General features: G+C 47.2%; 1 protein-coding gene across 3 annotated transcripts; it reads right to left on the reverse strand.

Moving 5' to 3' along the window:
• Positions 1-58: 58 nt before the first annotated feature.
• KIF3A (kinesin family member 3A) lies at positions 59-20,237 on the reverse strand. Of its 3 annotated transcripts, XM_027682526.1 has the most exons (19): positions 20,144-20,237; positions 18,490-18,772; positions 16,801-16,945; positions 16,478-16,562; positions 15,901-16,006; positions 14,993-15,132; positions 14,160-14,357; positions 13,694-13,868; positions 12,596-12,697; positions 10,945-11,016; positions 9,059-9,067; positions 7,288-7,444; positions 6,269-6,449; positions 5,897-6,007; positions 4,979-5,104; positions 4,292-4,345; positions 4,083-4,151; positions 3,753-3,877; positions 59-3,248 (listed from the first exon to the last, which is right to left on the reverse strand). In XM_027682526.1, the coding sequence occupies exons 1-19, from the start codon at positions 20,147-20,149 to the stop codon at positions 3,200-3,202; spliced, it is 2,193 nt and encodes a 730-aa protein (XP_027538327.1). In that variant the 5' UTR covers positions 20,150-20,237; the 3' UTR covers positions 59-3,199. The 3 variants fall into 3 exon arrangements, with proteins under 3 accessions (XP_027538327.1, XP_027538328.1, XP_027538329.1); XM_027682527.1 differs by lacking the exon at positions 10,945-11,016; XM_027682528.1 differs by lacking the exons at positions 9,059-9,067; positions 10,945-11,016.
• Between the last annotated feature and the right edge of the window lie 150 nt (positions 20,238-20,387).

Below are 20,387 nucleotides of genomic sequence, written 5' to 3' on the forward strand. Positions count from 1 at the left end.
TAGAAAGATGTCGTGTGTATAACGTTATTAGGAAAAAAAACCGTGCATAGAGGTGGAATTAGGAATCGAGAATTTTATTTCATGGTATGAACATGCTCCAGGGACACAATACTGATATTTACAGTATAATGAATTAACTTTAAACATAAAACAAAGAATATTCAAAAATAAACAGTTAGAAAACCAATAAATAGGAAGACAAGTTATACAGACTAGCAGGTTTTCCCTCTATACAGGCCTGGCTAAGCAGAACTGTGGAGAAAGGTGAAAGCTGGACATGTGCAGACAGTGTAGTCAGTGAAAGGCACTAAGGACCATTTCCCCTCCTCTTAAAGGATCAGGAACAAGTTAAATATGAAATAATTCATTTACACGACATTAAACAACATAAAGCAGAAACCTCAATGTTAAAGTCAATGTTCTGGAACGAGGGAAACCTTCTGGTAGCAAGATGCAAAGATGAGCACACAGTATTTATTATGTAATGTGAGTTTGGATAAATACTATAGAGCATGTACTGACCTGGGATGGCAATGGTGGTATTAAGCTCTTAAAAAAAACCCATACAAACCAAATCCCTTCCTCATTAAAACACATTATGGGCCCATTAGACATTCACAGATGGCCCAGGGCCACAGAGAAGGCCCAAGTGGTAAACCTTGCCAGCCAGACTCCTTGGTTTTACAGAAAACTTCCCAGAGCTTCAGCAAAACACACCAGTTAAAAGGGAAGCCAAGCTGATAGAGCACACAACCATGACAGTGTTCCACTTTAAAGAAAGTCCTCTTAAAGAGCAGCTAATTTGTTCTCCAAGCCTCTGTAACAGGAGATAAAAACCAGTTTCTCCAATCTGCCAATTAAAGGTCTGCAAGCAATTATTTATTGTTTTTTCTGCCTCAAGGCTCGCCTAAATACGCAGAGTACTATTGTTTTTAGCAGCAGGACTCTAACATTAACTGTAAAGCATATGCCCTTATAGTTAAGTTTTAAATATTTTAAATGCAATGCCATGGTCCACAGTGGTATTTTGAAGCCACTGATGTCTGCCAGGTAAAAGAATTTTCAATGGTCTTTTTGAAAGCACAGTTCAGGAGAAACTCCCTTAAAGACCAGATCATTCAATAAATGTTAGGACAAGAGGTAACACAAAAAGAAAATACAAGTTGTCCCCGGTCCTGAGAACTAGTACAGGTCACAGCTGTGCATTTATCTGCTTGGACTCAGAACTGACAGGAGACTTCAAAGAGCACTGAAGCAATTTCAGTCTGTTTTGTTTGATGAGATAACCCAACTCTACTTACGGATGTTCAAAATACAGCCAGCTCTTCACAAGCAAGACCAACTGCAGCTCAGATCAAGAAAGACTCAGCATTTACCTCTAAGGGCTAGGCTAGAGAAAACAAATGCCAGTGTCTGTATGTTTTATGAACTTAGATGACACCTTCTCCCCCAAAAGAGAGCAGTACGTTCTTCTAGGTCATGATCCCGAAAAAACACATTAAAAAAACAGGGAAAAACTTACAACTTGTTTAGAATAGCACTGAAGATATCATTCAGAGTAAAATATGCCCTTTCAAGACCAGTTTTAACTATTCCAGATCCTGTCACAGATCCACTACAGAGCCCCAAGGCATCAGGGCTTTTAACTACTCTCAGTACTTCACAAGAACACATTGGTAACTGCAGAGCAAGGACTCAGGACATCTGAGGAGCTGTCTTGTGCTCTGTCACACTGAAGGATTCCATTTCTCCTGTCAGCAATTACAGCTTTTCATCCTCCAGGTAACCCTAAGATGCCAGGGAGGTCACAGCTCATCCCCCCTCCATGGCACAGGAGCTGCTGAGGTGCCCACGAGCTGATGTGATGAGTTATAAAGCACACACCGTGGAAAGGAGATACATTTTCTTTGTGACACAAAAGCAATGTATCAAAGTGATATGTGTCTATTAGCAGCATAAATATCAAAGAAAAAGAGCAGCCATCACAAATAAATGGTTATTATCAGAGACCAGAATTTTTCTCCTCTCATCAGAGCATAGCCAGAGACCCAGCACAGCCTACACAGGAGCACAGGCAGCAGCAGCTATTTCAGGGGATGTTACTGCTCTGGGAAAACTGGGCAATTCCTTCTGTTTGACTACAGGAGAGTCAAATTCATCCTCAGTGAAGAGCACTGGCCTAGAGCCGTGTAGCCAGGGATGAAAGAAGGGAGTCACACTGCTCACAGCCCCACAGCTGACACCCAGTCCTGGGGTCACAGCACCCCTGAAACCCCCTCTGCTGACACCCAGTCCTGGGGTCACAGCACCCCTGAAACCCCCTCTGCTGACACCCAGTCCTGGGGTCACAGCACCCCCTGAAATCACCTCTGCTGCTCAGATTACAAAACTGCTCAACTGCTCATACATTTTAAAATTCCAGCCCCCAAGCACAAAAAGCAGCCAAAGCAATGCTGCAAGGCAGCCTTAAAAGAAGGAAAAAAGCTCTCTTTTGCCTTCATATCCAAGGTCTCATTCTCCACAGTGCCAGCAGATCCCACACAAACTGATAAAAATACAAGCATTGCTAGACAGACTTGATTTCTGCTGCACTTCAACAGAGCATGGTCCCTTCTCAGATGTCTCAGACTTTTGTAGTTCATGTTTTTCCTCTCCAGTTACTTCCTCTGTACAGCAAGACAGCAAAAAAGGACTGTGTATTTGATACACAATACTATCAGGTTAACAGCCACAGTGAGGAATATTAAATAAAAAGATTTGATGCTTTTAAAGGTTTGCAGCAGCCACATTCAAACACAGATCAGTGCAACAGGGGACAATAGTGAAAGCTGCCAGTTATGTGCAAAACAGGGCATAAATCAGATCTACCAGCCTTAATTTTAAGATTTCATTAACTGTTTAGAACTAACATGTCTAGCACTTAAACACACATCTAGAACCCTTATTTCTATACATTTCAACAAGGATTGCCAACAAGTTTCCCTGCACAACACGTTTAACACATGGAATTTCACAACCATCATATATACCAGTTTAATATTATGTTAATATAACATACAATATACAGGCAACTAAGGAAAAATACATTTTCTTAAATAAAAAATTATAGCCATGTTAAACTGTGCCATCTCTTGAATTCCATGTTCTGGCCAAACCATACACACTCACTGATTTTTACAGGAATTCTGACCAGGTCACACTACTGCAGCAGGGAGTCAATGACAGCTCCTGGCTTGGCCGAACGTTTTCTGTTTGGAGAGCAGAAAGGAAAGGGGAAAACAACACCACACACACATCATTATGCTGTCTAGGAAAGACAGGGACCAGCCACATTTCAAGTCAAGAACTACAGTGTTACTCTTCCACAAGCAAAAGCAACCAAACACGAGTCACCAGGAAAGGCCAGGCTGAGATCTCCCCCTGCAGAGCTCTCCCCTCCAGCAACACCCGTCTGCACTGTCAGACTGTGCTACACTGGAACAGTCACACAAAGCAAGAAGCTGCAAGAGGGGAATGCAGCAGCAGAGCATCAGAAAAATCCCCAGACAAGTCTTTCTGGACAAGATTTACTGCAGTAAAAGAGATCTCAGCTTGGTTCTGTCACATCAGTAAAACTACACCATGCAAAATTTTAGTACTTTGCCTTCTCATTAAGCAAATGTTTGAAGACTTGTAGTAAGTTTGCATAAACAAACTTCAGCCTTCCCCTGGGTAAATCCCTCATTACATTCAGATACCCCAGAGTTCTTCACCTTCTACCCGTCTTGGGCCTGGATCTTCCTTTTGAAGTCCTCGGCCTCTCCAGCTTCATCAGGGATTGCCTCAAGCTCTCTTCAGTGTAAGCTAAGTAAACATGGGAAAGGTCCACTTCAAAGGGCTAAAAAAACACCAAAGAGACCCACAAGACAAAAACATCAGAATCATTTCATATACTGATCAGTGGTGCTTCTGTAACACTAGAAAGACTCATCTCCTCAAAAGCAAAGCAAACTGCACAGTTTGGCTGTAAATAGTGAGTGGCAGGCACAGGCAGCAGGACTTGGACCTGTGCAGTTCAATACATCAATGCAAGAGCAACTCACATCTTTCTCTTTTTTATCCAGGACAGGTGTCTGTTTCCTCATATTGTTTCCTGTATATGCCACACATTTCTGTAAGATGAAAGAAAGGTCTGTTAGTAAAGTCTACTGTACACAGTAAAACTGTCTACAGCTTTATCAGCTTCTTGCTGGGCTCAGTTAAACTCCTCAGAAGCTCATGGTAACATCAGCTGGTACACAGCCACTCTTACCAGCTGCCACTCTCCTATGTCTTCGTTCCAGTGAACGTAGTTTTCAATCATTTCCTAGAAAGAAATCCAGACAGTAGTTGTTAGACTTGCACAATTTACCCCCTAGGTGCACTTTCCAGAACATGCATCTCTAAGGCCTGCACAAGCTGCTTAAGGAACAGTCTTAACCATTCCAAGTTGTTTTTAATCAGGACAGCTACACCACATGCAGAAAACACTATTTATACTCTGAAGACTACAGAAGACAAAATACCACTCCCAAACTGTATATATTGGAGAGCCCACTAAAGCCTGGTGTCCCCACTATGCCAACACCATCAGGACAGCAATGAACACACATTGTAACATCAGAAAAAAATTAAGAGGAATTGTTTTTATATTTTCTATTAGTGTGCATTATATTTAAGCTCAGGATTTTTCTGTATATTGGAGTCTAAGAAAACAAGATGTGAAGAGTTCCAAATTCAGTTTTGCCACTTTGTGATAGTATCAGACATTAGCAAGCACAACCTCAAGCACAGTGAAAAAAGATTTTGAACAGATCCAGGACATGGGCACACAGTGAATACACCAGTTAAATACATGGTGAATGTCATGTTATCATTTTTTAAATGACAAGGAAAACAGGCTGCAAGAGAACAGAGATCAGCACAGCCCCTGTGCCAGGCTCAGGTGCTTTGCCTTTACCTGGTAGTCCTGAGGAATGAAGTTGTCTATGATGAGCATCTGCAGACGGAGCTCCCTGCTCAGCTGCCGAATGTTCTCCAGTAACCCTTCGATCTCTCTCTGATGCTCCTGTTGCAGATCTGCCATCTGAAAACAAACCAGGCATTTGAGAGGCATCAGACTTAGCTTAAGACATGGTAACAGCCTAAAAGAGAACAGTCCTCTGTCTGTACAAGGTTTTGGGGAAACAAAAGCAAACTCTGGTTATAAGTACTAGAATATTTATCTCTGAAGGATAAACCCTCTGAAATATTCCAGCTCGGAGAGGGGTGAAAATAGCATTAAGTTCTCAGTTTCATAAACCCAAAACTGGCCTCCTGCCAATCCAAGCTCCAGCTAGGAGCAGATGAAAAGCATGCAGACAAGTTATATCCCTGGCGAGGTTTCAAGGAAAATCTCTGATCTCCAAGACCAAATGCATTTTTCATGGAACAGGAACTCCAGCCACCAGCCAAAGGACACATTCATCCAGTGACTGAGGAAGGGGTAACGAGGGCACCACTCAGCAAGGACAGATAGCTCAGAGCAGAGGAGCCTTTAGGCTGCAGCAGAGCAGGAGATGGGGCTCCAGTAAACAGTTTCAAACAATAAAACTGCATTTTATTTCAGAAATAACCAAAGGTTTTCTTTGAAGTTCTGGATATCTCAGGGTCTCACGCAATCCTTCTCACCCTGGCCTGGGGAAAAGCTCTACAATGTGCCACTGTGAAACTCCAGCACCAGACTTCATTAGATATTGAATTATGTGACCCAAATGGACAGCACAGAAAGACATTTCTAAATATATATGGCACTTTTTCCAGCATTACAAAGCTGATGGTTTACCATTCCCAGCTCCAGTCCTTCAGGGATCACTGGCTGAGAACTTCAGACACTAACCTCTGATTTTGCAGCCATGAGCATGGTCCAGACTTTCTTCAGCTTTTTGGTTTTCCCCTGTGCTTCCTCCTGGAGGTTGGTGTACTTCTCCTCAATGTCCAAGCGCTCTTGCTGTGTGCAACATTTAGCACAGACACCCACACATTAACACAACCAAAGAAACTCTCTGCAACAGTATGAACAAAAGGAGAAACTGCCTGAACAAACCAAGCATTTGCCAGGAGCAGAGCCCTGGCTCAGCCAGGCTGGCTCAGCCCCACAGTGCTCGCAGTGGCCTCTGGAGGGGTTGTGTTTGCAGGGCAGAGCCAGGCCAAGGGGCAGAGCAGGGCTGTCCTGCCATGCTGTGTGCAGACAGCTACAGCAGAGCCCCACCTCCTTCTCCTCGAGCTCCTTGCGAAGCTGTTCTGCTCTCTTCCTTCGCTCTTCCAGTTCCATGTTTGATTCTTCCAGAAGCTTTTCTTGCTCCTCTGCTTTTGCCAGCAAGTCCACTCCTCCCACAATCACCTTCTTCTCCAATGCAGACAGTTTCTCCAACAGGGACTGGTGCTCTTGCCTAGACAGAGGTGTAGGTGTGAGACTTCCTACACTCCAGTGCTCACCAGGCAGCAGGTCCAGCTTGGTTTTATAGCCCAGACAGCACTCACAGGGCTGGAAAAACTTGTCTTGCTGTTTAGGGTTTACGTGGGGGTGAGGCAGTGCACAGGAGCACAGGGAGTTCCCCAAGCCCCAGCTCCCATGGCTTTCTCTCAAGCAAAACCAGGTCAGCAGAGAAATGTGTCCTGCTGTGTAACACCTCTGAGGGGGCTGCAAGGCCCCAGGGACACCACCAGGCTACTCGAGGCACCCCTGCCCAAAAGGGCCCTGCCAGCACAGCAGTGCCCAGAGGGAGATGCTGAAATGGAGGGGAGTGAACAGAGACCAAGGCAGAGCAGCTGAGATGCAAACCAGGAATGCTGGAGCAGCCCCTTGGCAGCAGGGCTGTCCTGTCTGCTGGGGCAGTGTGACCTCAGCTCTTTGGCCTCAGAGGGGAGAAGCCCTGCACCCAAGGTGACGTGCTTGTGGCTGTGCTGCAGCAAACCTGGCCTGCTACACGGCAGCACTGCTGCTCCTCACAGCTCCTGGCTCATTCAGTTATGTCTCTAGGCTACCTTGCACAACTAGGTAAAGTTAAGAAAAGAAAGAAGTGGCAAAAGGATAAAAGTTTGTCTTTTCCATCTGCCCTAAACTCTGAGAGCAGACTAAGCTCCACTTTCACCTTGGCAGCAGCACGGGATGATGTTCCCTTTCTACAGAGTCTGACAGACACCTCACTATGCATCTCCAGATATTCAAATGATTAAGGAAGGAAAAATCCACACAACCACACAAACTGCTGAGAGCACAATACTCACTGAGCTTTAAGCAAGTCTTTTTCTCTCTTCTCCAGTTCAGCTCTGGCTTTATTTCTTTCTTCTTCTTCCATATCAAGCTTAGTTTCAAGAGCTTTTCTCTCCTCTTCAATCTTTGCTTGCATCTCTACCATCTTATCAGGGGAAACCTTTTTTTTGCCTTTTGGAAGAGATGAAAAAAATAAATGAGTTCACTGAAAAATAAGACAGCCTCTGTGTAAGAGCATTTTTCCAAGTTCAGATTCAATACCGGCATTTAACAAAAATTTAATTACGTTTGATTAGATTAGATTGTGGTGGGCACAACTCAGTCTTTCAAACCCCATTTTAACATTGATCAGTTGTCACCAGTTCCTACAGAGAAGCAATGCTACATAACTGACACTGGAATATAATGCCCCCAAAATAGAAAACAAGAAGAACACCTGGAGAAGGAACACTGCCTAAAGAGAAGCCTGAGCTGGAAACTCAGATGTTCTAACAATGCAGATTAGGCCAGAGGAAGGAAAACAGAAGACTGCCTTGACCTACAAGAGCTCAGCTATCAAGAGTCATGTACTCAAATTTCAGATTAGCATCTCCACCCCCCCCCTTGGTCACTGCCCTCCTTACAGGCTCACCTGTGCCAAAGTGGGCACAGAGATATTTTTAAGAACACACTACTATGAAAATAGAGAGACCAGGGAAATTCAGAACAATCCTATGAAAACCAGGCAATTAAAAGAAACTTCTTGATGGTATTTGTCTATGGCACAGTGACTACCCACAGACTGGAAAGTACCAAGGTTTGCTGTGCCTTGTCAGCTGTGTGTTTACAACAGTCCTACAGCAGCACACAGGGGCCAGTTCCTACAGGGTAACACAAGTGGCCACAGCAACTCCCTGAACCCACTGGCCTCAAGGGTCCGTCCCAAACACACCAAGTTTGAAACAAAGTGTGAGGATGCTGCTCTTGAAGTCATTCTGCCAGTCCTGAGTCAACTTTCACTGTAATCCCAGGAGCACTCGAGGCAGGTGAACAGAGATCCTTGGGGGTTATGTGGAGTGAGAATGCCCAGCCTACCCGCATTTCCTCAAATCCACAAGTCCTAAATCTCCCTTTATTCACAGGTAAATCCTTCATTTTGTTGCTTTGCTCTTCTCCAGACATGAAAAAGCCCACCCTGTAGAACCCAGCTGCCCTGACACTCCCGGGGGCCCCGACTGCCATGGCACTGGTTCTCTGTCACACAGGGCACATGGTCAGAACATGCTCAAGGAAGCTGTGCAGTAAAAGGCTCCTCTCCCTTCAGTCTTCATGGCATTCAGCTTCATTTGTACACATACATGATTTGAATTTGATTTACATTATATTAAATACATATATACTCCAGCAGACAAAATGCAGTGCACGTGCACACACATGTGCACACCTGTACACGTGTTCATTCATGTGCACAAGAGCATTAATTACTGTTGGGGCAAGGTAAGGACTCTAGCACTACAGCAAACCATCTTCATTTCCATCTGCCAAACTTCAGAATCAGATAATAAGCACTTCTTTCTGGGTTTGTGGTCCAAAAATCTCACTAAATTAGTCTTTGAGTAAGAAGCTTTCTGGAAGTGCTGTACAGAGCTCATCATAAGAGATAAGCCAGATAAAGGCTTCTTACTGTTAGGACATAGCTCTGTATATTCTCAGTTCAGGAGAAAAAGGTGAACTGAAGCAAGCTGTATGATCCTTTCACAAGCTCTGCAATTGTACTCTAAGGAGGTGAAAATCAATTAGACCAACCTGCTTGATCTTGCATTAAGAGGAAGTAGAAAGCAAATCGCAGAGAGGCAGCAAACGCATGAAAAGAGGAGGAAAGAAAATATGTTATTGCTTTGATCATTTTGGAAAAAGATCATTAGCAGCAGAACAAACATTAACTTTGTATGCATATTTCTAGACTAGAAAACACAGGATAATCATCACTAAAAACCCTCCATTAGAGCAAACACTAATGTATCATGTTCTTATGCTAAAGCAGAGAAGGTTTGTGTACTTCAGAGTGCTCTGCATCTCCAGGATAATGTTCAGCTCACTCTGGCATTCTTCTGCCCATTCAGTGCAATGCTGGATCTACACACAACCCTGGCAGCCTGCCGCAAGGATCATGCCCTAAGAAACAGTCAAAGGGGGCAGATTCTCCTTCCATCAGAAACTTAATGCTTCCCCCCACTCAGGAGAGCCAATTCTGTTATGTTACCTGTAAAATGTTAGCATACAGAATACATGTTCTAAGTTTTAACCAAGTTTCCAAGCCAATTCTTTGCAAGGTACATGAACAGTTGCACACAGGGAGTGTCAGCACAAGATTTCTCCATTTAATTACACAGGGGATTAGTAGGGTAATTTGCAGTAACTGGTGCTTCCATAGAGGTATAGAGCCACTTGTTATTCAAGCAAGTGCAGCAAAAAAGGCAGGGCAGGAGAGGGATAACAAAAGACACTACATGCAGAAGGGTCACGCTTGAGGACAGTTAATATCCAAAACCACAAAAAGCCACGCTTGTCCTAATTGCCAAAAGCCCAGCACAACTTCCCCAACAGAGCAGCCTCCAAACCTGCAGGAGATGGACTCATCCACCTGCTGACACACCAGCAGTTTGCTATTAACTGTCCTCATCCAAATAAAACACTCTGGTTCCAAGCAAGCTTTGAGAAAGCAAGACTGAAGCAAGCAGATTCCCAGGCTACCATCATATGACCCACTTGTCCCTGCAGCTGTGTTCCTTCTAAACCTGCTGCCACCCTTCTCTGAGCTGATGCTTTCCACTGCCATCACTAGGACAAATGTGAGTGAACTGTACAGCAACACCTCCCACACTCTCTCCACACAGGAAGAGAGGGGACTGATCCCTCCAGGATAACCACAACAGTGGGGGAAGTCCCCACGAGCCGAGTCCTGAGATGTGATTTGTTTCTTCAGTCTTCACTGACTGTAGGGTTTTTACAGGCACAGAGGCCTCTCTGACCAGGAGCAGTCCAGGCTTTCCTCCTCACTAGATCAAAATTTGGATCTCTTGTTCCTCTGAACTCTCTGAACAGACATCAAGAACTTGATATCATGGGGCAGTTAAACCCCCAACCACCAAGGATATTTTTTTAAGTATCTGCAAAAATATAGCAAATCAAGTGTTGCCACATTTTCTTTGCAAGTATAAACTTTATGCTGCTTGACTGTTAACTGCTCCATTCATTTTCTCCAAAACTAATTTGGAGAAGGCAGAGTCCAATATAACATAGCACAGCCCATTTCACACATCTAGTTGTCCTTTTGATGAACTCATACTGTAGCAATTCCCATTAAAAAACTAGCTTAGATTTTTTCCCTGTGTTTTAGAAGGCACATTTAACACAAGTTGCAAACTGGGCTTTTTTAACTTATTATTTCTCAATTGTCTTTAAATCTTGCTCAAGCAGCTTCCCATTCCCTCACATAACTGGCTAACAATGTGCACATTGAACAACTGTTTCAAGCATGGAAGCAGCAAAGGAAAAGCATGCTTTAACAGAGTTACAGCCTCACGGTTATCTTTCCAACAGACAAAGCAGGGAAGAGTGCAACATTGCAGAATGGAGTGTGCAGATTATGGAAAGGCCAAAGCTTAAAGGACTTAAGAGCTCCCACTCACTAGTGAAGGACTTATCCAGAGGTTTCTCTATGACAGAGCATGTGGAGTCTGAACTACTGCTGCTGCTACTGCCTGGAAAACAGAAATGCGTCCCACAGAAACACCCAGAGAGGAAGAAACATGCAGATGGGAAGTTAGTTCTAAAGGAAAGAAACCCAGAAGAGCCAGCAACCTAGTTCAAAAAAAGCACAAGTTCCCATTAGGAAGCATTTGCTAGGATCCCTCCCAGACTCAGCTTGCAAAGCCACCATTTCCCAGCACAAACTGCATGCTCAGAAAGACACTTCAGTTAAAACCCATCTTAACCAGACTACAGCTTAAAACCACATGCCAAGGCAGCTTCCATTTCAAGCAACAACAGCACAGAACACCAGATCATAGTGGAGAAGGCTGTGGATATCTGCCATAGCTGAGGATTCTGTGACAAGGAATCCTTTCCAGTCTTATGTACATGGCAATGTGCACTTCTCCCTCTGGAAGGCAGACTCAGCTCACACAGGGGCAGTCACTGCATACTCCTGCTAAGCAGCTCCCTCAGAAAACTTAACTAGAGCAGCTTGTTTGGGAGTTGAGTCAGTCAGTTATTTGCCCTCCACTCCTTTTTGAAGGTGGTCTCCTCTTGGGAGGGGATTTGGGCGTGACTTGGTTCTTGGACACAACGGTCAATCTGTTCACTTCTAGAAATAACCAAAAGGTGAAAAATGAAGTAGAACTTGTTACAATTATCACCAAAGGCATGACAAAGGTCATTTATGATTGCTTGGACAGGCACCAAAACGAAGAGTGTGCATCTCAAAGCAGGAATGCTTTAAGAGGAATGTTTTCAGCAGATGTGGGTGCCTCAGGACAGGAAGGCAGTTTGCCAAAACGAGTGTACTAGAGAAGCAGGAATTTGAGGTGTTGAATTCTCTCTGCCTGTGAGGAATCATCAGCCAGGTTCCAGGAGCATGGCAAGCTCCCAGGAAGCCACAGCACGCCATGGTACACAGTGACCTGCAGTTCCAGGTTCAGCCACTCCCCTGGGGGTTCAGATGTTAGACAGTAGTTTGACACTGATGTAGGGCCAAGAAGACTTCACCACGGGATTTCCAGAGTGCTCCCAAACAAGGGATGTGCAGCTCCCTTTTCAGCTAGCATGAAGACACCCAAAGGTTAAGTTTTCCCTCTACCAACATAAAATAGGACACTAGAAGAGTCAGTTACTGAAGTTACTGTCCATAAGACAGATGAATCCTTTGCCTAAACCACAGCCAAAATTCCCCTCCAACCATACCCATGGTTATAAAAACCACATCTGCCTACAAATGATCTTTGGTGTCTCCTTCCTCCCACGTCTGTGAGCAGGGGAAGTTCCACACCACCAGTCACAAGCCATCCACAGCCACCTTGCGGCCACCAGGGAGCCACCACAAAGGAGGATGTCACCACAAGCACAGCGACCCGAGTGGAAGCAGACACTACACAGCTTTGGAGCTGTCCATCTCCAGAGAGGGCACCAAGGGCTTGGTTTCTAGGACAGGCATGATAATTGCAGCGGCATAGGGCAGCTCTACAACTGCACTGGTCCCTGCCTGCCTCTGCCTACAGTTCCTCCCCCAGCTCCTGCAGGAGAGCAGACTGGGGGCACTGGCAGGACTCTCTGCAGCCTTACCCCGCCGCTTCTTCCGCTTCTCCCCGTCCTCTCCAATCTCCCCATCGTCATCTTCATCCTCCTCTTCAGAATCACTGCTCTCAGAACCAGATATCTCTTCCCCTGGAACAGAAGAGTGTGCTTTGAGATGTGCTTTCCTTCATCTCCTATCAGCTTGTTACTGAGACAGCAGCATTTGTCCAAACCCAGCAGTGCCTGACATTAGCTTAGGAGCTCCTGCAGAAGTCCTTAACTGCTGAGCAGACAAACAGTTTGCAGTGGCTCAGGAAACTTAAGGACAATCAAGATAAGCAATGGAATGCTGTGATGTCAGTATGTACGTGTTAAAGCTCAAGAGGCTGCTTTTTATGGAAAATAAAGCATCTTTCCACAGCTGAAGCTACAAAGTTTCCCTAGCAGCATCCCACCACACCTTCTCTTCCATCTCAGACTTCTCTCTGATGAAAGAAGCATTACTGACTATTTCCTGCTTCTCCTGAACAGGGCAGATGCCAAACAGCAAGTCATGTTGGAGTTACTGCTACAGCTGTTCTGTGCTGTATCTCTGGAGAGAGATGTGCCAAGGTCACTGTTTAGCAAGCATCCCTTTGGCAGAGTCACTCCATGTTGACAGACTCACAGTGACACAAGACTATGAACTTACAGGGCTTAAAGAAGTTTCTTGTTTCTTTACACAGTGTTTGAAAGTCAGCCCCAGTTCTAGCTCCACAAATTTAATTCAGTTTTCCTCCCGCTAAGTGCATCCTTCCTCCTCAATCAGGGAGAACGTCTGACCCGCTGTTACAGTCCCTTTTAACTCCTTACACTGTGCCAGAGCCCCCCTGCCTGCCAGGGAGCCTGGGCACACCGATCCCAGCCCCGGGCACACCGATCCCAGCCCGAGGCCACCACTTGCCCTGGTGCCAAGTGCCACCTATGCCACCTAGTGGGCAGAGCCAGCCCCCCACCAGCACCCTCAGACACCCCTCCTGGCACCCAGCACGACAAACCAACCAGGGCCCCGAGCTGCCCAGCAGCCACCCTCCTGTGACACACGTTGGAGCGGCACAGAACGAGCACTGGTGCACAGAGGGACACCAGGGGGAAGGACAGGCTCACCTTCCTCCAGTTTTTTCTTAAGCTCTTCAATTTCTTTCTGGAACTGGCGGAGCATGGCATCCTTGGGATCCTCATTAATCCTGGCCTTGTTCTTGATGTTCTTGGCTCTGTTTGCATACCTGAGAGTGCTGATGGTCTCGTCGTAGTTGTAGTCTGCCGGGCCGATGTTTGCACACTGTGACAGAGACAGGGTTACTGGGGGACATGTCAGAGCCCAGAACACTGCAGGGACCCCCCAGCCCTGAGTCTCACACTGCTGCTCTCTCCCAAGCTTTCCTGCTGCTCCTACACTGAAGCTGCTCTTGGCTACCCAAGCACAGCTTCTGTTCAATGTTACACGTGCGTGTACACAGGTACACACCTCTGCACAGAGGCCAAGGGAACAGGAAGAGATGCACAGAGAAGACTCTGTAGGCTGCAAACAGCTCAGAACTAGAGAGGTAAATGCCAAGCTGTCTCAGCTCACCATCATGGTTTTGGAGTTGCCCCCCAGGGAGTCCTGGAGGAGCCGTGTCAGTTTGGAGTTCCGGTAGGGCACGTGGGTGCTCTTGCCATCCACCAGCGCAGAGATGACATTGCCCAGGGTGGAAAGGGACAGGTTGATCTTGGTGGCTTCCTTCAGTCGCTGCCCTGTGGCTCCAGTTTTTGTCTGTCTTTCAGAGCCCTGCAAAGGGAACAGGAAGCAGGAGTTAAATCCCCTAATACATCTCCTCCCTCCAAACAGAATCAGCTACACCTGAAGTCTTGCCAGCAGCCATGTCAGTAACCACCTCATCTATCATTAGAGAACCTGGGTGAGTACCTCAGACACTGACAGAGAGACAAGTCAAGCGTTCAGTGCCAGCAAATTCTGGATTGCTCAATGTAATGCAGCTGGAGAAAATGGAGATTTTGTCCCCAAGAACAAAAATGTTATGGGAAGTCAGTCAGCAGTTAAAAGGCACCTTAGCAGGAGCTGCTAACCACCATCTACAGTCCTTCCTATCAGCAGATCAAGGGAGAACAGCAACACTGCAATTATTTTGAAGAGTTTCGTAGAGCATCCTATACACACATCATGTAAATAGTTAAGATGCAGACACTGAATGCCTTTAGTCTTGCTTTTCCTGCATCTTCTCCAAGAAAAAGTGCCTCAGTGTAAACCTTGGGCTAAAGGCTTGTTTTACCAGCACAATTACATTGGTTCAAAGTGAGACAGGGAGGGAACCTGCAAGTGATGAACTGCATGGCCACAGTCCCCTGGAAAAACCTCATCAAACCAAGCCAAAGCTCTTGCCCAAGCCCCTGCTGGGCACTCACAGCCAGATCCACGAGGTGCAGCTTGCCCATGCGCACGTGCATGTTGCCATCCACGCCCTTCTCGCTGCACTCGATGGTGATGGTGAAGATGGCGTGGGAGCGAGAGCTGTGCTCGTTCATGTTTGTGGCACCAACAGAACCTGTGCACGCAGAGAAAGAGCAGTGATGCCTTTGGAATTAATCACAGGCTTCTCTAACTCTTCCTGCTCTCAGAGGAAACTCACCCCCACCTCTTTCCCCCACCCTGTATTTCAGAAGAGGGCAGAGGGATGCTCAGACTCAGCAGCAAAGTGTATTCCTGGGCACTGAAGTGGCAGTACACATCCAACCTGGACTAGCAGAAGTGTTACAGCCTGCTGCAGCTCTAAGCCAACCACAGGCTCCCAAGAGCAGCAGTTATCCTCATCTGTTTCTTTAAGGCTACAAAGACCAGTAGCCTAAGGTGTGCACAGCTGATCCCTGAAAACAGCTGTATTTTCCAAAATAAGAGCACAGGAATCCATGCCAAGAGCAACAGTAGTCAGAACTTTAAGTCATTACATAATCTGAGCTTAACAAAGAAGTCTTCCAGAACACATAAACCACCTCCCACTCATAGCATGGGGCTAATGCTTATCCTGATCAGAACTGAAGAGGGAAAAGGACCAAGAGACACACTAGCAGTTCTGACAACACTGACTGCCCTCACTGCATCCTGCCTTTGCTGATACCCTGCTGGCACTGCCCAATGTGGGAGGCACAGCCTTCTTCACCTGCCCCTACACAAAAGGGGTTTGGGACAAGACAACCCTTCTGTTCTGCTCAGCTGAATAACCTTCCCAGCAACAGGACCGGGGTCTCTCCCTGTGCTCTGTAAGCAGCCCTTTGCTCTGTCTGAGCTTTAACCTGCCCCCAGCAAGGCTACGTACGGTTCTTGTGGCCCAGAGTCATGATTCTGTCCATATCATCTGCATTGTTTACGACATAAGCTGAGAGGTCTTTGATATAAACTCCCACATCAGGTCTCTCTTTAACCTAAGAGAGAAACAGTTCAGACTGAGCATCCCTAAGAGACCCCCAGCAGCAATTCTCAGTGGTACTGTACCAGTGCAGTGATTCACCCCTCCAGGTTCTGGTTTGCACATAAAACACTCAGAGCAGATAAGGAATAAACACTCATGCATAACAACATTCCACGGTTTTCCCCTGGGGGCAAGACATGACTTCAAGTCTCACTCTCCAATCCCTAGAACTGCTGAGGGGCCTGTGGGGTAGCACTGCAGGTACAAAAGTGGCTGGATGAACAGCCAGGTTCTCACTGTGCAGCTGGCCAGGTGGAAGGGATTCAGAGAAGCCAGGAGTGACAGCCAGCTACTGTGTCTGCAAGGAAACAGGACTGCTGAGGAGCCCAACCTCCCACTTCCCTTCAAGGGCTGCTCTGGTCTCAAAAGCAGAACACTGCTCTCTGAGTCCAAGCAAACACCACTTTGAGAAGAGCAGGCTCACCTCTAACCTCTGTGTCTGGTCCTTCCCCAGCAGGTCCCGCACTTCCTCATTGTAAATCTCCAGGTAAGAGACACGAACCAAGAACCTGAAGATGAACAGTTTGTTTAGTGAGAATTTGCTCATGTCCCACAAACACAATCCCAGAGTGCAATGAAAATGCACTGAAATACCAACACAATCTTGCTGCCCCCTCAAGAACTGCCTGAGTGGGAGCCTTTCAGCTTGGCCAGAGGTACCATTTCAGTTGTCATTGTCAAGGTCAGGCTCCTGCTACACATGGACACACACAAAAAAGACAGAAGCAGTGAAGAGAAACTGTTTACCTTGTGTCCCCCTCTGCCTTGGCAATGTGACCAAATATATGAGCAAAGGAATTGGGAATGATGCCTCTGAGCTCAGGAACTGCTCGGACCCCTTCCATGGTGAAAGTTTTGCCTGTTCCAGTCTGCCCATATGCAAAAATAGTACCTGAGGGACAAGATAAATGAGCACACTCTAAGAAATCGCTAACTGCAGTTTTATTTCAACCCTTCTTAGCCTGATAGCACTAAACACCTCTATTGTTATGGAGCTGAAATTTTCCACCCGCTCCAGTAGCTACTGTACAAGGCTGGGGCAACAGAAATGCTGGGCAAACACAGCAAACAGGGCTGAGCCACTGTTCAATCCAGCCTGCAAGATGCCTAATAAAAAGTCAGCTGGTTTTGATTGTGCAGAGTGATTAAAGTCTGGAGTACTAGTACACTCAGGTTCCACATACAAAGAATGCAGGCAAGCCCAATTAATGGTCACGTGGTCAATTAGCAGAAGATGATTATGTACCAACTGCAAACCCAACTATTGCTCTGAGCCACAGCAGAAAGGGTGTGAGGGTTCCACAGCACAGCCACAGCACAAGCCCAGTTCTGAACCTGCAGGTGCAACTACAATTTGGACTAGAGAATCAGCCTTCACAGGAAGGCATCCAGAAATGTCACTGAGCCCCCTGACTCTGGAACTCCAGAAATATAACAGTTCTTAGTTTTAGCCCAGCACTGCTGAAAACTCAAGCTTTCATTGTCAAGCCATTACAGACTGGAAAACTGAACAGAATATTTCAGGTGGAAGGGACCTACAATGATCCCCTAGTCCAACTGCCCAACCAATCCAGGGCTGACCAAAAATTATGTTAAGGGCATTGTCCAAATGTCTCAAACACTGACAGGCTTGGGGCATTGACCACCTCTCTAGGAAGCCTGTTCCAGTGTCTCAGTAAAGAAATGCTTCCCAATGTCCAGTCTAAACCTCCTCAGGCACAGCTCTGAGCCACTCATTTTTGAACCCCAAATTTTAATCAGCTGAAACCCATGTGTGTTAGCACAAGAGCTTATGAGGCATTTTACAAATGCCGAACAATTTTGTAAACTGTTGTTGTTTGTAGCACACTGTTACGGAAGGCAGTGATCTGCTTTCCTTTATATAATACATTTCCATGCATAACACACACACACAAACCATGGCCATACTCTTCCCAGCTGTAGGAAGCAACAGACTGTCTGTGAGGTAGGCTAGATGTGTTTAAGTAGTCATCTTAGTTCAAAACAGCCAAGCTCAGAGTTAAGAGTGCAGCAGTTCTCTGCAGAGGTCTGTGTGCATACCTAGTGCTGCAGAGCCACGGCAGCTGCCTGGGTGCTGACACTGGGCAGGGAAGAGCCACTGAGAACTCTGACAATAAGATAAAGTGCAGATTTTTGCAAAGAGAAGATACAGGATAAAAACACAGAGCTAACTGACCTCAGCTGAATCTTGTTCATCACCAGTCTCCCAGTGTTAATGATCGCAGTGGGTACAACCACTGAGCGCTCAGAACAGCAAGTACCTCCAGGCTATTTTAAGTTCACGGCCACAACAGAGACAACACAGGGCCACAGCCCTCAGAAGGTGAAACTCCCTTAAACAAGATCAGCTGGAACTCCAACAAGGCAAAGAACAGGAGATGGGTTGGGATCCTTCACTTAAAACACAGGACTTACCATTGTATCCCTCTAGGACAGAGTCAATGATAGGTCTTGCAGTTAAATTATAGACATCCAGCTGTTTACTCTCTGGTCCAAACACTGTGTCAAATGTAAATGTCTTGGGAGGCTCGTTGGAGGAGTCTGTTTTATGCACAGTTATGGTCCCTCTCATCTCATCCACGTTCACAGCCATTTTGTAGCCCGTGGCTTTCTCGCGGTCGTTGAGGGGCCGGCACCGAACCACCACCTTGACATTGTCACAGCTCTCAGGCCTGTCCAGCTTCTCAGGCTTGTTGATCTGCAAGGGTTTAAAAACCAAAAAACACACAGGCTGTAACGCTAGTGTGAACATAGAATCACAGAAAGGTTTGGGTTGAAAGGGACCTTAAAGATAACCCATTGCACCCCCTGCCACAGGCAGGGACACCTCCCACTAGCCCAGGTTGCTCCAAGCCCTGTCCAACCTGGCCTTGGACACTTCCAGGGATGGGGCAGCCACAGCCTCTCTGGGCAACCTGTGCCAGGGCCTCCCCACCCTCACAGGGAAGGATTTCTTCTCAGTATCTCACTTAACCCTGCTCTCTGTCAGGACAAAACCACTGTGTGTTTAAGCACAAATGCTGCTGAATCAGCTCAAGCAGCTGCACACATCTCTATGGGATTGTGAACTTAGGCAGTTAAAACCTGAACTGGTTTATAATTAAAGATGAGAGAATAACACACATTTAATCACTCACTGCAACCTGTTTGTTTGCCAACAGGGAAACTCAATGAGTAATCCTTGAGCATTTCACATTTCGTGATCTAAGAGTTTTTTCAGGAAACACTTTCATGCTTGCAAGCAACCTGCAAGCACTTTGCTGGAACTGTGTGCAGCCATGACATTCTTTCCCATTAATACCGACCACACTCTCAAACCTCACAAACAACCTAAGTGGATAGCAGGGAGCACTGGCTGAAGGGAATTCATTTCAGTTACAACCCTCAGTGTACTTGATGAAATGTAAACGTTTAAAAAATCCGAATGCTGTATTACAAAACCTCACAAATCTTTTCTTTCGTGCAGTTACCAAAACAAATCTTGAAGCACGGCTGATGAATCTGCTGTCACATGCTCTCCCGATTAAATAAACCTAAAGCCCATTTGCTCTAGTTAAGCCTCAGACACTCCCCTCGGCGCGGGCTGCTGCGGCTGAGCAGATACCTCCTGCTAGAGCAGCGCTGCTGGATGTCAACCAAAAACAAAAGCCTCTCCCCCCTGCCCGGCTCCCCCTCAGGCCCCAGCAGAGGCTGCTGCCGAACGCGGGGAGCGGCTCAGCCCCACCCGGGCGGGGCAGGGACCGCACACGAGGTGCGGCCAAAACCCAGGGGCGGGATTCGGGAGCCGCCACGAGCCCGCCGGGATGGGGGCGAGACCCTCCGGAGAGGCAGAACCCTCCAGCCCCGGCTGCCACAGGACCTCGCGCCGCCCGCAGCCCCTCACCGCCCCCGGCCCGCTCGGCCTGACAGGCGCCCGCACGGGAGCGGCGGGGCCTGCGAGCCCCTGTCAGCCCGCCCCGGGCGCGGCGGCTCCTGCCCGCGGCGGGCCGAGGTGCGCAGCAGCCGCGGGGCCGCAGTGTGTGTGTCCCATGTCCCATCTCCCGTGTCCCGCACCCCCCCCCCCGCTCACCGGCATGATGGCGATGGCGGCAGCACCGCCCGGGCGGCGGCACCGCGGAACAATAACGGCACCGCGCCTGCGCCGCCACGCCCCCCGCCCAATCCGCGCGCGCTGCGGGGGCCCCGCCGCCAATGGCCGGCCAGGGAAGGCGGGGCCGGAGCGGGTCCAGCCAATGGCGGGGCCGGAGCGGCGGGGGCGGGCGGAGCGTCCTGTCGCCATGGGAACGGCGGGACGGGGGGGCGGGCCCGGACAC

The sequence above is a fragment of the Neopelma chrysocephalum genome, unplaced genomic scaffold (assembly GCF_003984885.1).
Source record: "Neopelma chrysocephalum unplaced genomic scaffold, ASM398488v2 Primary Assembly neopelma1_63, whole genome shotgun sequence".
In the NCBI taxonomy this organism is placed as follows: domain Eukaryota; kingdom Metazoa; phylum Chordata; class Aves; order Passeriformes; family Pipridae; genus Neopelma; species Neopelma chrysocephalum.